At 49.1% G+C, this 22,404-nt stretch overlaps 1 protein-coding gene and 1 pseudogene across 1 annotated transcript; both read right to left on the reverse strand.

Moving 5' to 3' along the window:
* Positions 1-1,103: 1,103 nt before the first annotated feature.
* Positions 1,104-3,314, reverse strand: LOC135576461 (olfactory receptor 14J1-like; annotated as a pseudogene).
* LOC135576491 (SUN domain-containing protein 5-like) lies at positions 2,339-13,450 on the reverse strand. The gene is made up of 7 exons (XM_065042430.1): positions 13,122-13,450; positions 5,159-5,255; positions 4,988-5,051; positions 4,720-4,832; positions 4,365-4,532; positions 3,935-4,024; positions 2,339-3,717 (listed from the first exon to the last, which is right to left on the reverse strand). The coding sequence occupies exons 2-7, from the start codon at positions 5,216-5,218 to the stop codon at positions 3,592-3,594; spliced, it is 621 nt and encodes a 206-aa protein (XP_064898502.1). The 5' UTR covers positions 5,219-5,255; positions 13,122-13,450; the 3' UTR covers positions 2,339-3,591.
* Between the last annotated feature and the right edge of the window lie 8,954 nt (positions 13,451-22,404).

Genomic DNA, 22,404 nt, shown 5'->3' on the forward strand with positions numbered 1-22,404 from the left:
GGCAGGAGTGACACTGTCTCTCCGATCTCTGGTTCCCACTACCAAAGGATAGGTGGCAGCTCAGCCCTGTGGTGTGCCTTGTTAGTGTAGAGTCATCTGAAATGTCCCACTTCATGAGGAACGGGCATGGGGACATTGGTTTGAGGAAGCACATTGCAGTGCTGCATTTACGTGGTTTCCCATGGGCTGTTGCTCAGAACATGAAGTGACCTTGAGATATTGTCTGTCCCTCAGGCCTTCGTGGAACACTGAGGAACAGCTGACTCAGAATGTGCTCACTCGGGTTCATCTCACTTCCCGTACATGATATTGTGCTGGTTTGACTGAAAATGGGTTCATTTTCTTCATGCAGTTAGAAACCTTTCTTTTTCATAGCTAACATGCTCTCTATTTGGACTTAGCTTGAGAATGAGCAGATACCACCCCAGCACAGTTAATATGTTCAATTGCTCTGCTTTGAGAGCCAAGGACACTCTCAGAGCTCTGCCGGCAGGTGTGAGGCATGAGAGAGGTGGAGCAGAGGTTGACTGACATCCACATTGATCAATAAGAGTATTCCATCCCATTAGCGTCATGCTAGTGATTTAAGGAGTGTTGCTGTTCCGGGTTTCTCCCTTTTTCCCTTCTTCCACCATCTCTTGCTCTTGCTGACGAGCTGGGGGAGTTCGGTTAGGATGTTTAGCTTGGCCTTTTGTCATCCTGCAGAGACCGCTGGGCTTTTCTGGCTTTTTCCTCTCTCTCTCTCTCTGGGATCAGCTTCAGGACCAGGTGTGGCTTGCTGGGCTTGGCTGCTCAGTTGTGGACGGAGTTTGTTTGGAATTGACTTGAGTATCTTTTATTTCTGTTATATATATATATATGTATGTATTGACTAATTGTGTATTAGTATTTTGTTATCTTATTTAACTGTGTTTATCTCAATGCAAGTCTCTCCCTTCCCTTTTGATTTTCTCCCCTGTTGGGGTGGTAAGGGAGGGTGGTGAGCGGCTATCATGGTGGTATTGCCAGCTCGGGTTAAACCACAACAGAAGTGCATGCTCACATCTCCTCTGTACAATGCAAACATGGACTTCTGACCTACTCATGCAGTGTCGTTCCATGGAAGGACAAAGATCTTTCACCAGGCCTTAGGGAAAGGTTCTCAGGAAAAATACCTGCTGCAAGGCCTTTTAATTTGTTTCAACACACGTAGAGCAAAGCTCCTCATTTACACAGCCGCTCAGTCAAGAAGTCACTGCATCCTTGAGCTCCTGGTTCCTCATGCAGTAGATGAGGGGGTTCAATGTTGGAGGCACCAATGAGTAGAGAGCTGTCATTGCCAGGTCCAGGGATGGGATGGAGAACGAGGGGGGCTTCAGATTGGCATACATGGCAGTGATCAAAACCAGGGAGGCCGCGGCCAAGTGAGGGAGGCACGTGGAAAAGGCTTTGTGCCGTCCCTGCTCAGAGGGGATCCTCAGCACGGCCCTCAAGATCTGCACATAGGAAAACACGGTGAACACAAAACAGCCAAAGAACAAAAAGTCGCTAATCACAGGAAGCCAAACTTCCCTGAGGTGGGTGTCTGAGCAGGAGAGCTTGAGGATGTGGGGGCTTTCACAGAAGAACTGGCCCAGGGCGTTGCCCTTGCAAAAGGCAGTGAAAATGTACTGACCGTGTGCAGCAGAGCACTGAGAAATCCAGTGGCCCAGGCAATGCCGCCGTGTGGACACAAGCTCTGCTGCCCAGGAGGGTTCCGTAGTGCAGGGGTTTGCAGATGGCAACGTGGCAGTCATAGGACAGGACAGTGAGGAGAAAATACTCTGCTGAAGCTAAAAAGAAAACAGAAAGACTTGAGAAGCACACCCTGTGTAGGAAATGGCCCTGGTGTCCCACAGGGAGTTGACCATGGATTTGGGAAGAGTGGTGGAGATGCAGCCCAGGTCGAGGAAGGAGAGGCTGAGCAGGATGAAGTACATGGGGGTGTGGAGGTGCTGGTCGCAGGCTATGGTGGTGATGATGAGGCCGTTTCCCAGGAGGGCAGCCAGGTAGATGCCCAGGAAGAGCCAGAAGTGCAGGAGCTGCAGCTCCCGTGTGTCTGTGAACGCCAGGAGGAGGAACTGGGTGATGGAGCTGCTGTTGGACATTTATATGTGCATTTACGCTCTAAGGCTTGATAGCCCATCCACAAGCACATACCTAAGTGGTTCAGATGAAGGATGGTCTTGCACAAGTCACCCTTTGTGTCCCCCGGTGCCATGGACACAGGGCTGGTCTCTCCAGAGAGTGGCAGAGGATGCACTGGATCCCCTTCTCAGGACAGACCCCTTGCCGGAAAGACACAGGCACGGGGGTAACTCTGAGTAACTCATTCAGATGAAAAATATCTGAACAGCACCGCAGCCATTGGTCCCAGCCAGCGCGGGTTCCTGAGGGGATCTGGGGGTTCTGGTTGACAGCAAGTTGAACATGAGCCACCTTTGTCTCTGGCAGCCAGGACATTCTCTGATTCCGTTATTCTGCCAGGGTGCAGGATCGGGCCCATGGCAGGCAGCACTTCACTCGAGGCTCCCAGTGACGCAGCTCCTGGGAGAGCTCAAGAAACGGCGGCAGTTGCCCATAAGTGCAATTTTTGGTCTCTCCCCATCGCTCTCTGGCCGGCTCCCTGCCCCCATTCTGTAATTCCCCCCTCTCTGTCTTTAGCCCATTGTGCTGGTTTAACTGCAATCGAGTTACTTTTCTTCAGACACTTAGAAACTCTTTTGGTTTAGTTTGGTTTTGGTTTGGTTGTCATAGCCAGCACAGCCATTGTTTGGGTTCTCTTTGGGAACAATAAGATAGGATCCCATGACAGAATTAATGTTTTTCTTCAAGTAACTTTCCAGTGGTCTTGAGGTTATTTCTTTAACTGTATTTATCTCAATCCACAAGATCGTCCCTTCCCTTTTGATTCTCTCCCCTATTTGGAGGTGGGGAGTGAGAGAGCGGCTACCGTGGATGTGATTGCTAGCTTGAGTTAAATTCCTTTAGTAATATATTAATTTCTTAATTCATTTAACAAATAATTTACAAAGGGCAAACCCTGGCCAATAGATGAAGGGGATTATAGCAGTTCATACATGGAAGTACAGAAAGAGGAGGGGTAGTTACTGAGGATGCACTGGATAGTGTGGCACCTGAGCATGGCACAAATGGCATGAAATGGCAGGAGAACCCCAACAGCATCCTGGGACGCCCACTCACCAGCCCCGTCTCTCAGGACCCCCTCGGAATCCTCCAGCAACCCCCAGGAAACGCTCTTGGCCGTCAGCGAGCTGCCCCGACCCCCTGCCCATCCTACACGCTGTTACAGCTGCCAGGAACACAGAGTTCCAACTCTCCCCCCCAGCCCTGGAATGCCAGTGCCGAGGGGAGGGCAGAATAACAAGGGGCAAAACACTTCAAAATTCCACGTCGACACTAATTAACCCGACACAAACGAACCTCTGACACAGATGAGCCAGATCAAGAACAGGAACGTTCATGGGCTGAGGAATCAGGTTTGCACATCTTCTACACCGATCTGAACCGACACAGCATTTTTTATTTTTTGCCTTTGTTTCTGCTCTGGTTTCAGCTGAGGCTTTCTGGTTTTGCCATCTTCCCGTGAACCCGCACTCGATAAATGCAGGTATACTTCGGGTTTCCCCAGTTGCTCTTGACAAGAAATTTGACGTATGAAAAGGCTCTGGGCAGTGCCTGTGAAGAAAAGAGGCAAAAGGAAATGGAGGCGTTAAGAGCCAGAGTGCAGTCAATGGATCTGCCCCTGCCAGCCCGGCTCCTGCGCAGGAACCACCTCCCAGAAGTGCTGCGGGCCCCTGTGCCCAGCGAGAAAGCGTTCACGCTCTTCCTGCTGCGGACGTGCGGGCAAACCTGCTTTGCTCCCTGGCATCTTTCCCCCGCGTGTGGACCGTACCTTCAGCGGGAACGTCTGGATGGGCTCTTTCGCCACGTTGTACATGAACATCCCAAGCAGAGTTTCCTCTTCTCCATCCGCATCCAGTCCCTCAGGGGCAAAGCACAAGGAGAGCAGCTCAGACTCATCCCAGCACCGCGGGGACATACGCGCTGGATCAGCCCCGTCCCGTTCCCAGCCTCTCCTGGGACCCCAGCGCTCGTCTGGTACTGGTTGGGCTGGAGCTCAGTCTCCGCCTGGAGTTTTGGCGAAGAACCCTGAGGTGCCCTGGCCAGACTAAGTCTTGAGACCAAGGAAACCTCTCGAGCCCTTGAAGTATCATGCCAGGGCACGGCCGGGCTCAGGAGAGAGTGGGACACAAACCTCCGAGGATGCACAAAGTCGCTGTCACGGCTTGGCCCCAGGGCAGAAGCGCCCAGCAGACACTTACAAAGACGGCGACGTCTCTGGGGGCGCTAATGACGGACCCAGAGGGAGAGGCTTCCTTGGAGATATGCTGCACGGTGACGGCGCTCAGGTGGACTCGTGCTGGCAACCGGATGACCACCTGGCCCTGACGCCCTTGGAACGGCCAGCAGTTCCCTGGGGAAACATCGGGCTGCACCCAGAACAGCAGAGAAATGAAGCATGAGAGAGCGCTGGGGCCAACACAACTGCTCCTGGAGCTTGCAGCACAGGCACCGGAGTGTCTGTGGGGTCTGCTGCAGCTGGGAAATGCCCCTGAGATCAGACCCCAAGTTCCCAGGAAGGAAGGAAACCAGGACTGAGGATTTCTGCTGCCATACCTGCAGAACAGCCTCAGGAGGGTTGGCAGCATGAAATAACTGTATAACGCCGCAGATCCAATTCCCTTGGCAGCCGTAGGTCTGGGAAGTTCTCCGCGTGTCGATGGCAGCACCTGGAAGGAAGTGGGGGCAGTTGACCGCAAGCGGGGCACTCGGTGCTCAGACGCGACCCGTGAGGCCGCTGCCAGCTCCTCGTTTTTCAGTCCTGTCCTCATCAGCAGTTTGGAGAGCAGCGCCGGGAGCACGGCTGGGCTGCTTGTGTCTGTACCAGCGCTCTGCAGGGCCCAGTCAGACATCTCCACGGAGACTTGCGAAGCCACCTCGGACGCTGCCTGGTTGAGGAACAGCACGGTCAGCAGTCCAAGCCCACCAACAACCCCAAGGAGGCTTTCTCGGGGCTTCTGCCCAGCCAAACCTCCTTCCCCAAATGCACGCTCACCTTCCTCGCGCTGATGAGCTGCACCCTCGGCTGAGCCACCTCCTGCAGCAGACGCCGCATATTTTGATTTTGTGCCACCAGCAAAGCCTGGTAATTGCTGAAGGACCAGGAAAGTAGATCTTGTCAGAAAGATGTCCATCCCCTCTGCCGAGCGTCGGAGCTCAGCAGAAAGGCAATGCAAAAGGGCAAGGCAAGGCAAAAGGTGAAACAAAGCAAGGCCGTGTAAAAGGGCAAGGGAAGAAAAAAAAGCCAAGGCAAGGAGAAGCAGGGGAAAAGGGCAAAACAAGGGAAAAGGGCAAAGCAAGGAAAAAGGGCAAGGCAAAACAAGGCAAATGGGCAAGGCAAAGCAAGGCAAGAAAAGACAAGGCAAAAGGTCAAGACAAAGTAAGGCAAGGCAATAGCGGAAGGCAAGGAAAGACAAGGCAAAAGGCAAGGCAAGGGCAAGCAAAAGAGAAGGCAAGACAGGCCAAGGTAAAAGGTCAAGGCAAAGTAAAGCAAGGCAAAAGTGGAAGGCAAGGCAAGACAATGGAAAAGGGCAAGGCAAGGCAAGTCAAAAGGGAAGTGCAAGGCTAGGCAAAAGGGAAAAGCAAGGCAAGGCAAAAGGTCAAAGTAAAGGAAGGCAATGCAAAAGAGCAAGGCAAGGCAAAAAGGACAATGGAAGGCAAGGCAAGGCAAAACGGCAAGGCAAGGCAAGGCAAAAGGGCAAGGCAAGGAAGGGCAAAAGAGCAAGGCAAGACAACGCAAGGAAAATGTGCAAGGCAAGGCAAGGCAAAAGCGCAAGGCAAGGCAAAGTAGGCAAGGGAAATGAGGAAGGAAAGGCAAGGCAAAAGGGCAAGGCAAGGAAAAGCAAAGGCAAGGGAAAAGAGCGAGGTAGGCAAGGCAAAAGAGCAAGGCAAGGCAAAAGGGCAAGGCAAGAAATGGCAAGGAAAAAGGTTAAGGCAAGGCAAGGAAAAGGGCAAGGCAAGGAAGGGCAAAAGAGCAAGGCAAGACAGGGCAACGCAAATGGAAAAAAAGCAAGGCAAGGGAAAAGAGCCAGGCAAGGCAAGGCAAAAGGGCAAGGCAAGGCAAAAGGGCAAGGCAAGGCAAAAAAGCAATGCAAGACAAGGCAAGGCAAAAGGTCAAGGCAAAGCAAGGCCAGGCAAAAGCGGAAGGCAAGGCAAGACAAGAAAAATGGAAAGGCAAGGCAACGCAAGGCAGGGGAAAAGGCCAAGGCAAGGAAAAAGGGCAAGGCAGGGGAAAAGGGCAAGACAAGACAATGCAAGAAGGTAAGGCAAGAAGCGAATGCAAGAAGGCAATGCAAGAAGGGAAAAGGGCAAGGCAAAGCAAAGCAATAGGGCAAGGCAAGGCAAGGGAAGGCAAAAGGGCAAGACAAGGCAAGGCAAAAGTGGAAGGCAAGGAAGACAAGGGAAAAGGGCAAGGAAATGCAAGGCAAAAGGTAAAAGCAAGGCAAGGCAAAAGGGAAAAGCAAGGCAAGACAAAAGAGCAATGCAAGGCAGGGCAAGACAGGGGAAAAGGCCAAGGCAAGGAAAAAGGGCAAGGCAGGGGAAAAGGGCAAGACAAGAAAAGGCAAGAAGGCAAGGCAAGGCAAAATGGCAAGGCAAGGCAAAGCAAGAAAAAGGGCAAGGCAATGCAAGTCAAAAGAGCAAGGCAAGGCAAGGCAAAGCAAAAGGGCAAGGCAAGGCAAGGGAAAAGTGCAAGGCAAGGCAAGGGAAAAGGGGAAGGCAAGGCAAGGAGTAAGGGCAAGGCAAAGCAAGGCAAAAAAAGCAGGGCAAGGCAAAAAAGAGCAAGGCAAAAGTGAAAGGCAACACAGAAGGCCAAGGCAAGGCAATGCAAAAGGGCCAGGCAAAGCAAGGCCAAAGGCTAAGGCTAAGCAAGGCACGGAAAAAAAGGAAGACGAGGCTGGGGAAAAAGGCAAGGCAAGGCAAAATAGCAAGGCAAGGGAAGAAAATGAAAAAAAGCAAAGCAAGGAAAGGCAAAGCAACAGGGCAAGACAAGACAGGGGAAGGAAAAAGGCGAAGGCAAGGCAAGGCAAATGGCATGGTAAGGCAAGGCAAAAGGGCAAGGCAAGGCAAGGCAAGGGAAAAGAGCAAGGCAGGCAAGGCAAAAGGGCAAGGCAAGGCAAAAGGGCAAAGCAAAAGATCAAGGCAAGACCAGGGAAAAGAGCAAGGTAGGCAGGGGAAATGAGCAAGGCAAGGCAAAACGGCAATGCAAGACAAAGCAAGGTAAAAGATCAAGGCAAAGCAAGGCAAGGCAAAAGGTCAAGGCAAGGCAAGAGAATGGAAAAGGGCAAGGCAAAGCAAGGCAAGGCAAAAGGGCAAGGCCAGGCAAAAGGGCAATGGAAGACAAGGCAAGGCAAAAGGTCAAGGCAAAGCAGTGCAAGGCTTAAGCGGACGGCAAGGCAAGACAGGGGAAAGAGGCAAGGCAAGGCAAGGCAAAAGGGAAAAGAAAGGAAAGACAAAAGGGCAATGCAAGGCAAGGCAAGGCAGGCAAAAAGGCTAAGGCAAGGAAAAAGGGCAAGGCAGGGGAAAAGGGCAAGACAAGACAACCCAAGAAGGCAAGGCAAGGCAAGGAAAAAGGGCAAGGCAAGGCAAGACAAGGAAAAAGAGCAAAGCAAGGCAAGGCAAAGTAAAAGGGCAAGACAAGACAGGGCAAGGAAAAAGGGGAAGGCAAGGCAAGGCAAAATGGCATGGCAAGGCAAGGGAAAAGAGCAAGGTAGGCAAGGAAAAAGGGCAAGGCAGGGGAAAAGGGCAAGACAAGACAACCCAAGAAGGCAAGGCAAATGGGCAATGCAAAAGGGCAAGGGAAGGCAAAAGCGGAAGACGAGGCAAGACAAGGGAAAAGGGCGATGCAAGGCTAAAGGGAAAAGCAAGGCATGGAAAAAGGGAAAAGCAGAGCAAGGCAAAAGCAAGGCAATGCAAAAAGGCAAGGCAATGCAAAAGGGCATGGCAAGGAAAAAGCAGAACGCAAGGAAAGACAAAGAAAGCGCGTTCAGGGCAGCTCAGGCTGCCCACGGGTCAAGAAAAAGGGCCTGGGGTCAGAAAATAAGCGCTCGCGCTGCGGGACCCGGGGGCACTGCGGGACCACGCTCGGTGCAGCCATCTCGTGGCCACAGGCCGGTACTGCAACTGGGGAGCGGCGCCCCGTGCCCGTGCTGGGGGGGCGATAGGGGCGCTGCCACTGCGGGCAGGGTCGTGCCCGTCAGAAAAGGGGGGTGGGGGCAGCAGTCGGACGAGCTGCCGGGAAAAAAAGAGGGCCCCGGCTCTCCCAGGGCAGCCCCGCTGCGAGGGGGAATGGGTGAAGTGGCAGCAGCAGGCGGTGGCGTCTCCTCGGTCCTGGGCACAGGGTAGAGAAACCTGCCGGCTGAAGCTCCTTAGGGCTGAGTGTTTCTCTTCTTTTTGTTCACAGTGAATTTATGGGCATGCTGATGTAGGTCTTCGCTTTCATTCCTTTCCCCACCACTCCCTCATGTTTGGGAGCTCCACGATTTTTTTTTTTTCACAGAATCACAGAATCACAGAATCACAGAATCGACTGGGTTGGAAGAGACCTCAGAGATCATCGAGTCCAACCCTTGGTCCAACTCTAGTCCGTTTACTAGATCATGGCACTAAGTGCCATGTCCAATCTCAGTTTAAAAACCTCCAGGGACGGCGAGTCCACTACCTCCCTGGGCAGGCCATTCCAATGCCTGATCACTCTCTCTGTAAAGAATTTCTTTCTAATATCCAGCCTAAATTTCCCCTGGTAGAGTTTAAGCCCATGCCCCCTTGTCCTATTGCTAACTGCCTGGGAGAAGAGACCAATCCCCACATGGCTATAACTTCCCTTCAGGTAGTTATAGAGAGTGATGAGGTCACCTCTAAGCCTCCTCTTCTCCAGACTAAACAACCCCAGCTCCCTCAGCCTCTCCTCATAGGTCTTATGTTCAAGTCCCTTCACCAGTCGTGTTGCTCTTCTCTGGACCCGCTCCAGCACTTCAATGTCTTTCCTGAACTGAGGGGCCCAGAACTGAACACAATACTCCAGGTGTGGCCTCACCAATGCAGAGTACAGGGGAAGAATCACTTCCCTTGTCCTGCTGACCACGCTGTTTTTGATACAGGACAGGATACCGTTGGCCTTCTTGGCCACCTGGGCACACTGTTGGCTCATGTTGAGCTTCCTGTCAATTAGGACCCCCAGGTCCCTTTCTGTCTGACTGCTCTCCAGCCACTCTGCGCCCAGCCTGTAGCGCTGCAGGGGGTTGTTGTGACCAAAGTGCAGCACCCGGCATTTGGCCTTGTTGAACTTCATCCCATTGGAATCAGCCCATTTTTCCAGTCTATCCAGATCCCTCTGCAGAGCCCTCCTGCCTTCCAGCAGGTCGACACTCCCTCCCAACTTGGTGTCATCAGCAAATTTGCTGATGATGGTCTCAATCCCCTCGTCTAAATCATCAATAAAGATGTTAAACAGGACTGGACCCAACACTGACCCCTGGGGAACACCACTAGTGACTGGCCGCCAGCTGGATGCAGCCCCATTCACCAGCACTCTCTGGGCCCGGCCCTCCAGCCAGTTCTTAACCCAGCGTAGAGTACACTTGTCCAAGCCATGGGCTACCAGCTTTTGCAAGAGTATATTATGGGAGACAGTGTCAAAGGCCTTGCTGAAGTCCAGATAGACCACATCCACAGCTTTCCCCTCATCCACCAGGTGAGTCACCTGATCATAGAAGGAGATCAGGTTGGTCAGACAGGACCTGCCCCTCCTAAACCCATGCTGGCTGGGTCTGATCGCTTGTCCATCCTGAAGGTGCTGTGTGATTCCATTCAGGATGATCTGCTCCATAACCCTGCCAGGCACCGAGGTCAGGCTGACAGGCCTGTAGTTGCCAGGGTCAGCTCTGCAGCCCTTTTTGTGGACTGGGGTAACGTTGGCCAATTTCCAATCATATGGGACCTCCCCAGTGAGCCAGGACTGTTGGAAGATGATGGAGAGCGGCTTGGCAAGTTCTTCTGCTAGCTCCCTCATCACCCTAGGATGGATCCCATCTGGTCCCATAGACTTGTGAGGATCCAGATGGCTCAGTAAATCACCAACTATGTCCTCCTGGAATACAAGGGGCCTATTTGGCTTCCTATCTCTGCCAACCACCTCCAGAGATGAGTTGTCCTGAGGGCCACCTGTATTACTGGTAAAAACTGAGGTAAAGTAGGTATTAAGTACCTCAGCTTTCTCCTCATCTTTGTTAACTATATTTCCTTCAGAGTCCAACAGAGAATGGAGGTTTTCCTTGCCCCTCCTTTTGTTATTAACATATTTGAAGAAGGACTTTTTATTATCCCTGACAGAATTGGCCAAGTTAACTTCAAATTGCACTTTTGTTTCCCTGATCTTTTTTCTGCATGATCTAGCTATTTCCATAAATTCTTCATAAGTAGCCAGCCCTTTTTTCCACAGTCGGTAAAGTCTCTTTTTATTTCTGATTTCATTCAAAATCTCCCTGTTTAGCCAAGCCGGTTGTCTTCCCTACCGGCTAGCCTTTCGGCACACTGGTATAGCCTGTTCCTGTGCACTCAAAACCACCTGCTTGAAGAATGTCCAACCCTCCTGGGCCCCCTTGTTTTTAAGCATTGTTTCCCAGGGTATGCTCTGAACTAGACTTCTGAATAGGCAAAAATCTGCCCTCCGGAAGTCCAGCGTAGAGGTTTTGTTAATGGTTCTCCCTGCATCTCTGAGTATTGAAAATTCTATTATTTCATGGTCGCTATGCCCCAGGCGGCCTCCAACCACCACATCTCCCACCAGCCCTTCTCTGTTTGTAAACAGTAGGTCTAGCGGGGTCTTGCCCCTGGTGGGCTCATTTACCAGCTGATGAAGGAAATTGTCCTCTATACACTCTAGGAACTTCCTAGACTGCCTCTTCTGTGCAGTATTGAGCTCCCAGCAGATATCTGGCAGGTTAAAGTCACCCACAAGAACAAGGGCCGTCGATTTTGAGACATCTGCCAGCTGCTTGTAGAATATTTCATCTCCTTCATCGTCCTGGTTGGGTGGTCTGTAACAGACACCCACGAGGATGTCAGCCTTGTTGGACTTCCCCCTGACTCTGGTCCACAGGCACTCAACCTTGTCACTGCTGACCTCAAGTTTAACAGAGTCGAGTGACTCTCTAACATATAAAGCCACCCCTCCACCTCTCCTACCCTGCCTATCTTTTCTGAAGAGCTTGTAGCCACACATAGCAGCACTCCAGTCATATGAGTCATCCCACCATGTTTCTGTGATGGCAACTATGTCATAGCTTTCCTGCTGCACGATGGCTTCCAGCTCCTCTTGTTTGTTGCCCATACTGCGTGCATTAGTGTACATGCACTTCAAGTGGGCTGCTGATTTCCCTCTTAATTTGGGCTTTCCATCCGTAGGCTGATTTTTGGAGAGCCCAGTTTCAATCCCTTCCCCCTTCAAACCTAGTTTAAAGCCCTCCTGATCAGCCCTGCCAACTTATGGGCTATAGTCCTCTTGCTCCCCCTAGAAGGATGAAGCCCATCTGATTTGAGGAGACTGGGTACCACGAAGCTTGGCCCATGGTCAAAAAACCCAAAATTTTGACGGTGACACCAATCCTTAAGCCACCTGTTGATGAGATGGGCTTTTCTGCTCCTCTCTTTATTTAGTTCCTCATCCATCCCAGCTAGCACAGGAACTGAGGCAAATATCACTTGTGCTCCCGTCCCATGAACTGACTGACCCAGTGCTTTAAAGTCCTTTTTAATTATCTTGATACTTCTTCTGTTGATGTCCTCGCTGCCAGCTTGGACTACTAACAGGGGATAGTAGTCTGAGGGCTGAATTAGCTCTGGAAGTCTTCTATTAATGTCCCTCACCCTGGCCCCAGGAAGGCAGCAGACCTCCCTGTGGGATGGGTCTGGGCGACATATAGGGCCCTCTGTTCCCCTCAGAAGAGAGTCGCCGACTACTACCACTCTTCTTTTTTTTTTTCCTCTTACAGCTGCAGTTATGATTCTTTTTGTTGATGAGGTCCATCCAGAGGGCTCTCCAGGTGGATCTTCTTGGCTATCCTCTGCCTGATTTTCAGGGTCCAGGGCCTCATATCTATTTGTTAGGGGCACCAAGGGTGGTGATGGGGTTCGAGAGAGGGTTCTTTTACCTCTCCGATCAGGGACCTGTTTCCATTCCCCCCCATTAATTAGATCTGCTGTATCCGCCTTATGGCAGGAGGGACAAGGCTTTGTCATCTCCTGTTGCACACCCTTAGGAGTCAAAAGAGCCTGACCCCACCAGTCTATTTCTTTTTCACTCTCCCTAATGCTCCTTAGTCTCTCCACCTCTTCCTTAAGCTCTGCCACTAGGCACAGTAAGTCATTCACCTGGTCACATCTTACACAGGTGTCTCCCATACCATTCTCGGATACTAATGCCAGGCACAGACACTCTGCGCAGCCAGAAGCCTGGGTGGCTGCATCCTTCTTGGCAGGTAGTGTCTGTGTAGACACACTCTTTGTATTAACGGCAGCAACAGCTTTCCTTTTTCTAGAAACCATTGCTACCCTTAGCTAAATTGGGGACAAGAAAACAAATGTAACCCCGGACAAACTCACCTACAAGAGCTAGTTGTGTCCAGTCTACTTGCCCTGCCACACCCCAGTCTGTGTCACCAGCAGCAAGTGAGAGGTCTAACAGCGAGGAGTGACAGAACCTCTGAGCCCCACTGCACAAGCAGCCCCAGTCGCTGCTGCTGCAGCACCGTGTGGGTGGTGCTCACCTGCCTCACAAGCACTTCACCTTCCAGCGCCTGGTGGGCTCCAAGAGGCTTTTTCAAAGCAAGGGGGAGGGGTGTGACTTCCGTCACCGTGGTAACGGTCGCGCCACGTCAGCCGGTTCCGCAAGGGCTGCCGGGGACTCCCGGGTAGCGGAATCGAAAACGCGACCAGAAACCCCTCTCTTTACCCTCTCTTACCTCTGTAGCTTCGAGATTTCGCTCCCGGCTCCGGCAGAGCTGGCTTCAGTCAGCTGATCCGAGGAACTGAGGGGCGCTGCCACTCTATCACTAAGATGTGTTTTTCCCCAAGGAGGAAGTGCTTAATAATGAATTTGTTTCCGCACAAAAGTGCAAGTCCGTTTGCGTAACATAAACAAAACCCCAGCCTAGTCAAGTTCTGAGAGTGTGTCTGGCAGATGGCTGGCTTAATTTTAAGAGTTCACACCTATGCAACTGCAATGCCAAAGGGAAATGCAAGATACAAGGTTTTTTTCTGTTGTAGGTAACCACCTGCACCCCTTTTCAGCGTAAAGCAAATGAGCGCAGTTTGTGGTTTCGTTTTAAATGTGGCTGTTTGAAGCTGCACGGCCAAAGGGCGTGGGGGTCCTGGCAGGGATGCAGGTGGGATGGCTTTTGTTTGGGCCTGATCTAAAAGGTCTGATGGATTTCCGCCTGGTCTGAAGCCACGCACAGTATCCCACCCATCAACAGACTTCCTTAGCCTCAAGCAGGAAAGTGCATTTCAAGTGCATCTTTCTGTAAAGAGAGGTGAGAGGGCGTGCTTGCGGAAGTGTGTGTGTGTGAGTGACCATGCCTTTGCTTCTATATCAGTGTGCGCAAAGTTATGTGCTTTTCTGTAGCTGCGTGTGCATGCACGTGGTGGTGGGTGCACATACCTGGACGCTTGTGGAAACGTTTCCGCGTGTTTTCGGTGAGGAATCCTATGTGTGCACGTAGAGAGAGAGAAGGGAGAGCAACTAGTTTCCAACACTGAAGAAGGCAGATGGCAACATTTCCTACACTATCTCTTTCTTTCGGTATACCTAGTCGTACAAAGAAAACCGCTAAGCCTGCGATCGGAAAGTGAAACGCAAGAAGACACGCCGCACAGACCAAAAAATGGCAGGGCTGTTCACAACCTTGTTTGTGACGAAGGCTGAACACCAAGACGTTGGTGCTTCTGTGACATTTAACACTGCCGTCTAAATTTGTGATTGCGCACACTGCTGCAAGTGGCTGCAAATACATTCGGTCTTGGGGTGTAAGGCTTTCAGAAGGGTGTCTGTAGGCATGTCTGAATATATGCTGCTGTCTGAACACCCCCACTCAGTGGATTGCACACAGGTTGTCACTGTTTATAAGCGACAATGAAATGGCACATGCCCACACATAGAAAAGAGGTCCACTTTGCCTTTGCGTGAACATGCAAATTCATACGCAGGTGTCTGTACACTCCCAAGCACACGAACTTGCATATATGTAGTCACATAACCACCAGCTTTTTAAGACAGGCTCTACTGGATTTGGAACTATTCAGGCACACTTCCGAAAGCCGCGCACTCCAGGATTGTATACACGTACAACCACTTGCAGCAGTGTGCCACATCATGAACTTACATGGACGGATTCTATCTCACAGAAGCAGGAATGTGTTTGCTTTCCACTCTACGTCACAGATAAGCATGTCAACATACACTGCGCTGTTTCTCCTGTGTAAGGCATGTTTTGTTAAATGTCTCATGCAGACCGAGCATTTAGTCGTTTTCTTTGTAGGACTAGGTATGCAAAAAGAAAGAGATTGCATAGGAAAACTCGCTGTCTGCCTTCATCAGTGTAGGAGCCTACTGCTCTCCCACATGCACACATAGGATTCCTCACCGAAACACAGGCAAAGGGGTTTGCGCAAGCACACCGATATGAGCAAAATCTACCACCTGCATGCACACGCAGCTACACAGAAGCACCTACCTGCTCACACAGTGATGCAGAATGTTTCCAAATGGGTCATTTAGCCAAAGAAGAGCAGAGCCTGATATCAGGCAAAAATCATATCTGAAAGAACTTGGGCCGCTTCCTGCCAGTAAGGAAAAGCTTCCATGCTCTGCACTTCCTCTTTATTTCTGCTTTAGACCACATTCTGGTCATTTTCCTTTCCCTTACATTTGCCTACAATGTGCCAGTGCTCCCCTCCCTTCCAGGCCCTCTCATCAGCACTTCTGGGATACGCGTGGAGGGAGCTCTGCATGCACACAACAGGTCTTGGACCCCACACACAGCGTCCTCCTATTCCTCCCATTGGAGAGAATACCGCACCAGCGTAGAGCAGTTCCAGTACTCACACGTGTGTGACCAGCACAGCTCAAGTGTGGAAAGGATCAGCGTGCTTTGAATGTCTCATCCGTGCGTTCTCTTCTGGGAGTAAGGATGGCTAGGAAAGAGAGCCATAGCAGGGGCTCTTAGCCTGCTTTATTTCCTGCACTTCTCGATCTGAGGATAGCAGTTGGTATGGACAGGGATTGGTTTCTTCTCTGTGTGTGCATACATACCCTAGGCAGGTCTGTGTAACCAATGGATTTTGTGGCTCTGTCTTTATGTGTAGGAAATAGTATGTGTATCACGCTGTGTGATCACAACTCTGCCTGTGTTTTCAAGAACTGTGTGCAGCTTGATTTGTGCTTGCAAGTATGGAATGAGTGCGGATGAAACATTAGGGTTAGACCGGAGTTATTGATATTACAGTCTTTGCTGCCATCTAGCCTCTCTACACAATAATGCAGCCTGTTTCTGCGGGCCTTTTGAGGGTTTATTCATTTTTCCACAGATCGATTTCTCCACATTGCAGCTCTCCTCGGAAGCGCAACCACTACACACTTAAGTAATTGATTAGTTTCTTACTTACCATGCACCTATTAATTTCTAGTCGAGCCTAAGCTAAGCACCCTGCGTCTATACAACTTCATCTTCTGTCTCCAGCTTGTCATGCAGGAGGATCTGAATTTTGAAAACTGTCCCTTCACTTTGCAGGTGGTTAGAAAGCATTTACCATGGCGTTGGTTACTGACAGACAGGTCCTTTGTACCTTAATCGCACTGTACATTATGTTAGCAGCTTCTCTTCATATCGCTTTCGTGTCCACATGCAAGCAGAGGAATAGTACTGTAGCACACCGTTCAGTTCTGCCTATGTCTGTCTCTGATCTTTTACTAGCAGAGCTCCCTTGGGTCTGTCCTCACGAGAAATGCCGGACTGTGCAACTAGATAAGTGCGGAACCTTTCCAACAAACAGCACGCTGCCTACGCTCACTTGAGCTTAAGCGTGAACGGAGCCCACATCAATGCACGCCCATGTGCACAGACAAGCAGTTATAAGCACAGCTGCTTCCATTCACAGGATCATCCAAGAACACGTAGATAGCTGCAGGTACCCTGCAAATGTGTATTCTCATGTAGCCACTTGCAGTATCCCAACCATCAACAGATGTCTTTAGCATCAGGCAGGAAAGTGCGTTTCACGTACTTCTTTCTGGAAAGAGAGGTGACTAAGGAATTATTTTTCTACTGTACTTTCACAATCTGCTGGCAGTACAAAAAAATAAGATGCAGATCTCCTTAGGCTGAACCATGGTGTTTTGGTGCAGGGATTATGCATATCATGGGAATATTTCACCTTTTCTGTTCTGGTTTTCAGTGTATTACACCAAAACACCCACCTGATGACATCATTTCAACAACAAAAGCAGCAATTTGCAGAATTCAGCTTCTTTGGGGAACTGAGAAATTGCTGAGCTGACACCAAGTCCTGCAATGTCCCTGTCACCTGCAGAGTCACCGCATCCTTGCCACGGTAGCGGACATTGTGACAAAGGTTCAATGTCAGCTGGGTGTGGCAGCAGAGCGCCCCCTAGGGGAGGTTGAGCCTGTCAGCCCCGGGCCTGTCACTGCCTGCTGTCCCTCCTGTCACCAGCCAGGCCTCGGAAAACAGGTCAAAACATGCCCAGATTTGGTCCAAACTGGCCCAAACTCTCCAAGAGAAAAGACGGGATGAAGGATATGGGACAGAGGGAGAAAGAGAATGGTGCAGGATAAAGGGAGGGAAGAGGAAAAGCTAGTGCCGGGCTGCAGGAGTGAGATGGAGGAATTGAAAGAAAAGAGGCAGGAAGCAGGAGAGTGAGGGAAAAGGAAAGAAGAGAGGAAAGAAGGGACATCCAGCCAGACGAGGGGTTAGTGAGAGAGGATGGGACAGAGAACAGGATGAGAAGGAAATAAGGCAAGGCAAGGACAGGCAAGGACAGGCTAGGCTGCAGGACGTTTTTTGCTTTATAGTTTCTACCACATTCGTCTTCAGATGAGGAGGAAAGCCATAAGACCTTATGGATTAGGCCCAAACAAAAACCCCAGCTACTTGAGACACCTAGACTAAGCCTAAAATGCAAAGATCTCTCCATAAGGATCGTTTTTATACTCTACTTCCACAATCTCCTGGCAGTACAAAAAAATAAGCTGCAGATCTCCTTAGGCAGAGTCATGGTGTTTTGGTGCAGGGATCATGCATATCATGGGAATATTTCACCATTTTTGCTCTGGTTTTCAGTGTATTACACCAAAACACCAACCTGATGACACCTTGCCCTTTTTTCTTGCCTCACCTTGCCCTTTTGCCTTGCCTTGCCCTGCCATTTTGCCTTGCCTGCCTTCCCCTTTTTCCTTGCCCTGTCTTGTCTTGCCCTTTTGCTTAGCCTTGCCTCGACAGTTGTGATACTCGCGCGTCTGTTTGCTTCGGATATTATTTAGTTGTATTAAGGCAAAGTGAATTACACTGATTTAAAGATGTTATGGCATAAGTTGTATCAGTTATTTTCTACATTGTGCTCACTGATTCCATATCTGTGTTGGGCCTTCTTTTTAAATCGAAATATTCATTATATAACAACTAGGAACTGGACAATGGTCATGATTATATTGTGTGGTTTGTCACTGGTTTATTTCATTATACTGCAGCCGCTAATTAATTTCTACTCGCTTCTGCTTTACCTTGAAAAGCCTCCAGGAGAGATTAAAGTGCAGTACGGCTCTGTGTTTGCTAATTGGTCAAGCGAATCTTCAGAAAGGCTGACTAACAATACTTTTGTTTTTTTCGCTGGGACAGTTCGCAAATGTTTTAGACAATTTTGAATATCCTTGGAGCTTTGATAGAACGGTGATGGTGTTATCTGGTTTGCTGAATGTGTGTCTTATTTTCCCGGCAGCTCGTCCAACTGCTGCCCCCCGCCACCTTTTCTGACGGGCACGACCCTGCCCGCAGCGGCAGAGCCCCTCTCGCCCCCCACAGCACGGGCATGGGGCGCACTTTTTTTCTGCCCCAGGCCCTTTTTCTTGACCCGTGGGCAGCCTGAGCTGCCCTGAACGTGCTTTCCCAGAGCCGCACAGATGGCAGACACTCAGATAAAAAATAAAAGCCTGACATTTCTAAAATTTTTTTTTCCTAAAGATGCCTTCTGGCCTAATAAAATATATTGCCTCTCCCTAGGCCCCGTGTCTTGTCTGCAACAATAACTCCACTCATCTGCACCTGTAGCAGCTCTGCTGCTCTTACAGGGTCAGTTCCAGCCCTTACCCACGGCTGAGCAGCAGCTGGGCAGGTGTTGCTGTTCTGGGTGCTTCGCATCCTTCAGGGACGGTTCTCAAACGATCCTGTGCAACGATGTCCAGAGCCAGGGCAGCCCGCGGTGGTGGGACAGGAGCACACGGCCAGGGGCACATCCTGGCTCGGGGCTGTTTCCGCAGTCGCTGTGGGTTGCTCCGTGAGCTGGAACCAACCTCCTGATGCCCCGGCCCGGCCCTTTCTCCCCAGCTTTCCCAGGGCAGGTCAGCGGGCTGGGTCACACAAACTGTTCTCTGCTGGCACCACCCAGCCGGGTCACCTGTGTCTGTGGTTGTGGGGACACCCCACGGGCTCCCTGGAAAACAGACATCACAGCACTGAGAGGGGGCGTTCAGGAGCCTCTGCGCTTTTGGGTTGGTTTGTTTGGGTTTTTTTTGCCTCTTTTGTTGTTTTGATCATTAGCTTCTTGTTGGTTGGTTTGTTTTTAAGCTGTTACTCTATATAGCTCATTGATAGTGCTTATAGAGTATGGATAAATCTACCCTGCTTCCTCACAGATGACAATCTTGCTTTACAACAAGTGATCGAATCTGCTATAGAAAAGATCAACCACCTCCTGTATAGTACAGGATAAAAGAAAGTACGGATTTTTGTTGCATCTAATCCATAACGCAAGTACCAATTAAAAATACATTAGCAGTGGGTTCCTTCAAATATTCACTGTGAAGGTAGTTCCTGGCACAATTATATTAGCGTTCTTACTATTTTACAGGAGAAACACAGGGCACAGCTGATTTTGCCCACGTGCAGCGCAATGATCACACGAGTGTGGTGAACCGGCTAAAAGGCCCTAGAAAAGGAAAATCAGGCTCAGTGTGCAGAGCCAAAACAGAAATCCTTTTCAAACTATTGAATTTTTAAAAGCTACAATGGGTATAAAGCAGAAAAAAGAGCAGTGAATGTGTATAATAACACAATTAGATGGTTTTTCAGTTTCATGATGTGCTCTTTTACTAAAAAGTGTCTGCTGGAGTGGATATCCTGGACACAAACAGGCAGGTTCCTGGTGTTGTGCCCATGGTGATTAATTCACTGTGGCCGTGGGTGTCAGGCCTTGATACAATATACACAAAACCTTAGGAGGGAGGTAATCACAGTAAAACACTTAAAGATAATGAGGTAGCAGATTTGATTTAATCTTTATTTAAAAATACACATGGCTGCTGTCTTTTTTCCAGTTTAGCTAGGACAGGCTTCAATATCTCTATTAATTCTAATTACAATATATGACAAAAATTAGGGGAGAAAGCTTTATTTTTACAATGGTAAATACAGTCTAAATCGTAATTTGGGAAACAGATAAAGGGGTGTAGCAAATGAGGCAAAGAGTCTCTTTAAGATGTAGAGAGACATTTAATACAAACTCAGGTTTGCATTTGAAACATTGGGTACCTCTATCCTTGATGTACTGATCCTGTATCAATCCCTCTTTCCCTGATGGTTCACGTCCCATACAGTCTTTGCTGCTTGTGTTATTCCACCAGCGCTTGTTCTCACATTGTGACTCTTGCAGTTTCTCACAGGGCTGGTGTCACAATACTGCCACATCTCCCCCTTCTTTGTTTAACAATTGCACAGCCATAGCAGCATGTAACTGGACAGCCATTGCACCATTAAAGCTTTTTTCAATCATTCGTTGTACACAAGATAAGATACATGGTATACAAATCAGTAAGTAAAAGACTCCACATATAAACATACTAAGCAGTGGGTTAAAGAAGGGCCGTGTTTCGCAATTTTTGTGGCACCCATAACTGTTACAGAATCACTACTTAATATGCCCTGCATAGTGTTTAATACAGAATAATGAGCTCCTAGTCAACTAAGAACTCTATTTCTCTGTTCTCTAAGTCAGGATCTATATTAATATATTTTTGAGCTGTCTGTTTAAGGTGGTGTAAGAACTCAGTGGGAGATTCCTCATGATCTTGTTTAATCTCAAAAGGTTTTGGCATATTTACAGCTTTAGGCACAGTATGTCTAATCCCATATAAAATGCACTGGCGATACCAATTCGGCCTGTTCCCCGATATAAGGCTACTAGGATGCCACCCTGGATTGGCGGAGGGACAATTTTGATCTAATGTTCTCTGTGTATTCTATACTAATATCTGTTCTTCAACAAACCTTTTACTGGTTTCAATTTCTTTCCCTGATTATCCTTTTTCAAAACAAATGGATCTGAAGGGGATGAATACAATGCATATGTAACATGTATTGTGCAATATGCCTTATGTAATAGGCAATATATGATTTAAAATATATATCTTATTATATATTGCATGTAATGCATTACTATACTACACATCTGCAAAGACGCAAATGAAGACCCAAGGCCCTGGTTTCACCACACGTCTTCTGTAGGCAGTATGCAAACCAAACCAAACAATAAAAGTGCCTTATCTCGTTGATGGGGCATGTCCACCCACGTCCCGAGCTGGTCCAAGGATCTGTGGTCCCTTCCAGGAATTCCCCGGTGCTGGCATAAGGTCCCAGAGATCCTGGGATCCATGGGAGGTCAGGCAGATTATCCCATCCTTGTCACCAGAAAATGATACCAAAAAGTCAGCAAACAGACTCTTTAATACTGTTTTGAAAGTGTTAAAAAGCAGGCACTTTTATTACAGCGCACTGGGCACTCGGGGAATCGCTCCTCTAATTGGGTGTGTGTCCCGCTTTCCTCTGTTTTTACATATCACGGAACTCCTAAAACTGCAAAACATATCAACCAATGTTTACAGATGTCACATGCTCTTTCACCAGCATGTGCAGTAGCAATGAGAAATCTGGAATGAGCATCTACAGAAACATGTACGTATTTACCCAATTCAGAACAGTGCGTTACATCAGTTGGCTGTACTTCATTGGCAGTAATCCCTCCTGGATTAACACCCTCTTTGGATGGCACAGATGCCAACTGTTGACAGTCAGGGCTGGACATAAGAACGCTCCTGGCCTGATTCACTCTAATTTGAAATTGTTGTTTTAACACCTTTGCACTTTGGTGAAAGAATTGATGTGATAATTTAGCTTGCTCCAAGGCTTTAGGCACAGTGAGCGGCACAGCTTGTGCATTGGCCCTCCTATTGCCTTCCGCAAGTGATCCTGGAAGGGCCACTGCGAGACCGGGTGTGCATTGCATAATAACCATAATGTCTATGATTTATTAGAAACCATAGCATTCTCAATTCAGCCATCAAAAGAGTATTATCCTCTTCCTTAAGAAAAGAAGCTTCCAGGCGGTTAAGTATGCCAGCTGCATAATATGAGCTAGTTACAACATTCAAAGGTTTGTTACAGAACACCTCAAAAGCGATCCTAACAGCTGTTAGCTCAAGAACTTGTTTGACCCTTGGTCTCTTTTTTCTGCCTTGTGTTTGCAACACTGGGTATCTGAGTTTAGCCATGTAATTACAACTTTACGTGAGCGACCAGAGGCATCAGTAAATACAGTCTTGTCGCTTACTGGTCGTTGCTGACAGCAGCATTTGCTGTACAATGGTAAATTACCAATTTCAGCCCACAGTTTATGCTGAGGGTAACAAACTGATATGTTCCCTGCATATGTTGCCAATGCAATCTGGAAATTCACATCTTCAGTCAATAACCATTGCAAATTCTCTTTTGTTGGGCAAATCCCACAAACCATCATTTGCCAAAAGCGTTCACTGTAGTGTACATGCAGGGGCTTTGTTATCAGCCAACCCTTTCTCTGCTACTGCATCCGTGGTTAGTGCATTTTTGCCTGATAGATCTACAAGATCCCCCTCCTTCCCTGGCAAGGGAGGAGCAGAAGGTTCACGGTTAGTTGCGACCTGT

This window comes from Columba livia, chromosome 27, assembly GCF_036013475.1.
Source record: "Columba livia isolate bColLiv1 breed racing homer chromosome 27, bColLiv1.pat.W.v2, whole genome shotgun sequence".
Classification (NCBI taxonomy): domain Eukaryota; kingdom Metazoa; phylum Chordata; class Aves; order Columbiformes; family Columbidae; genus Columba; species Columba livia.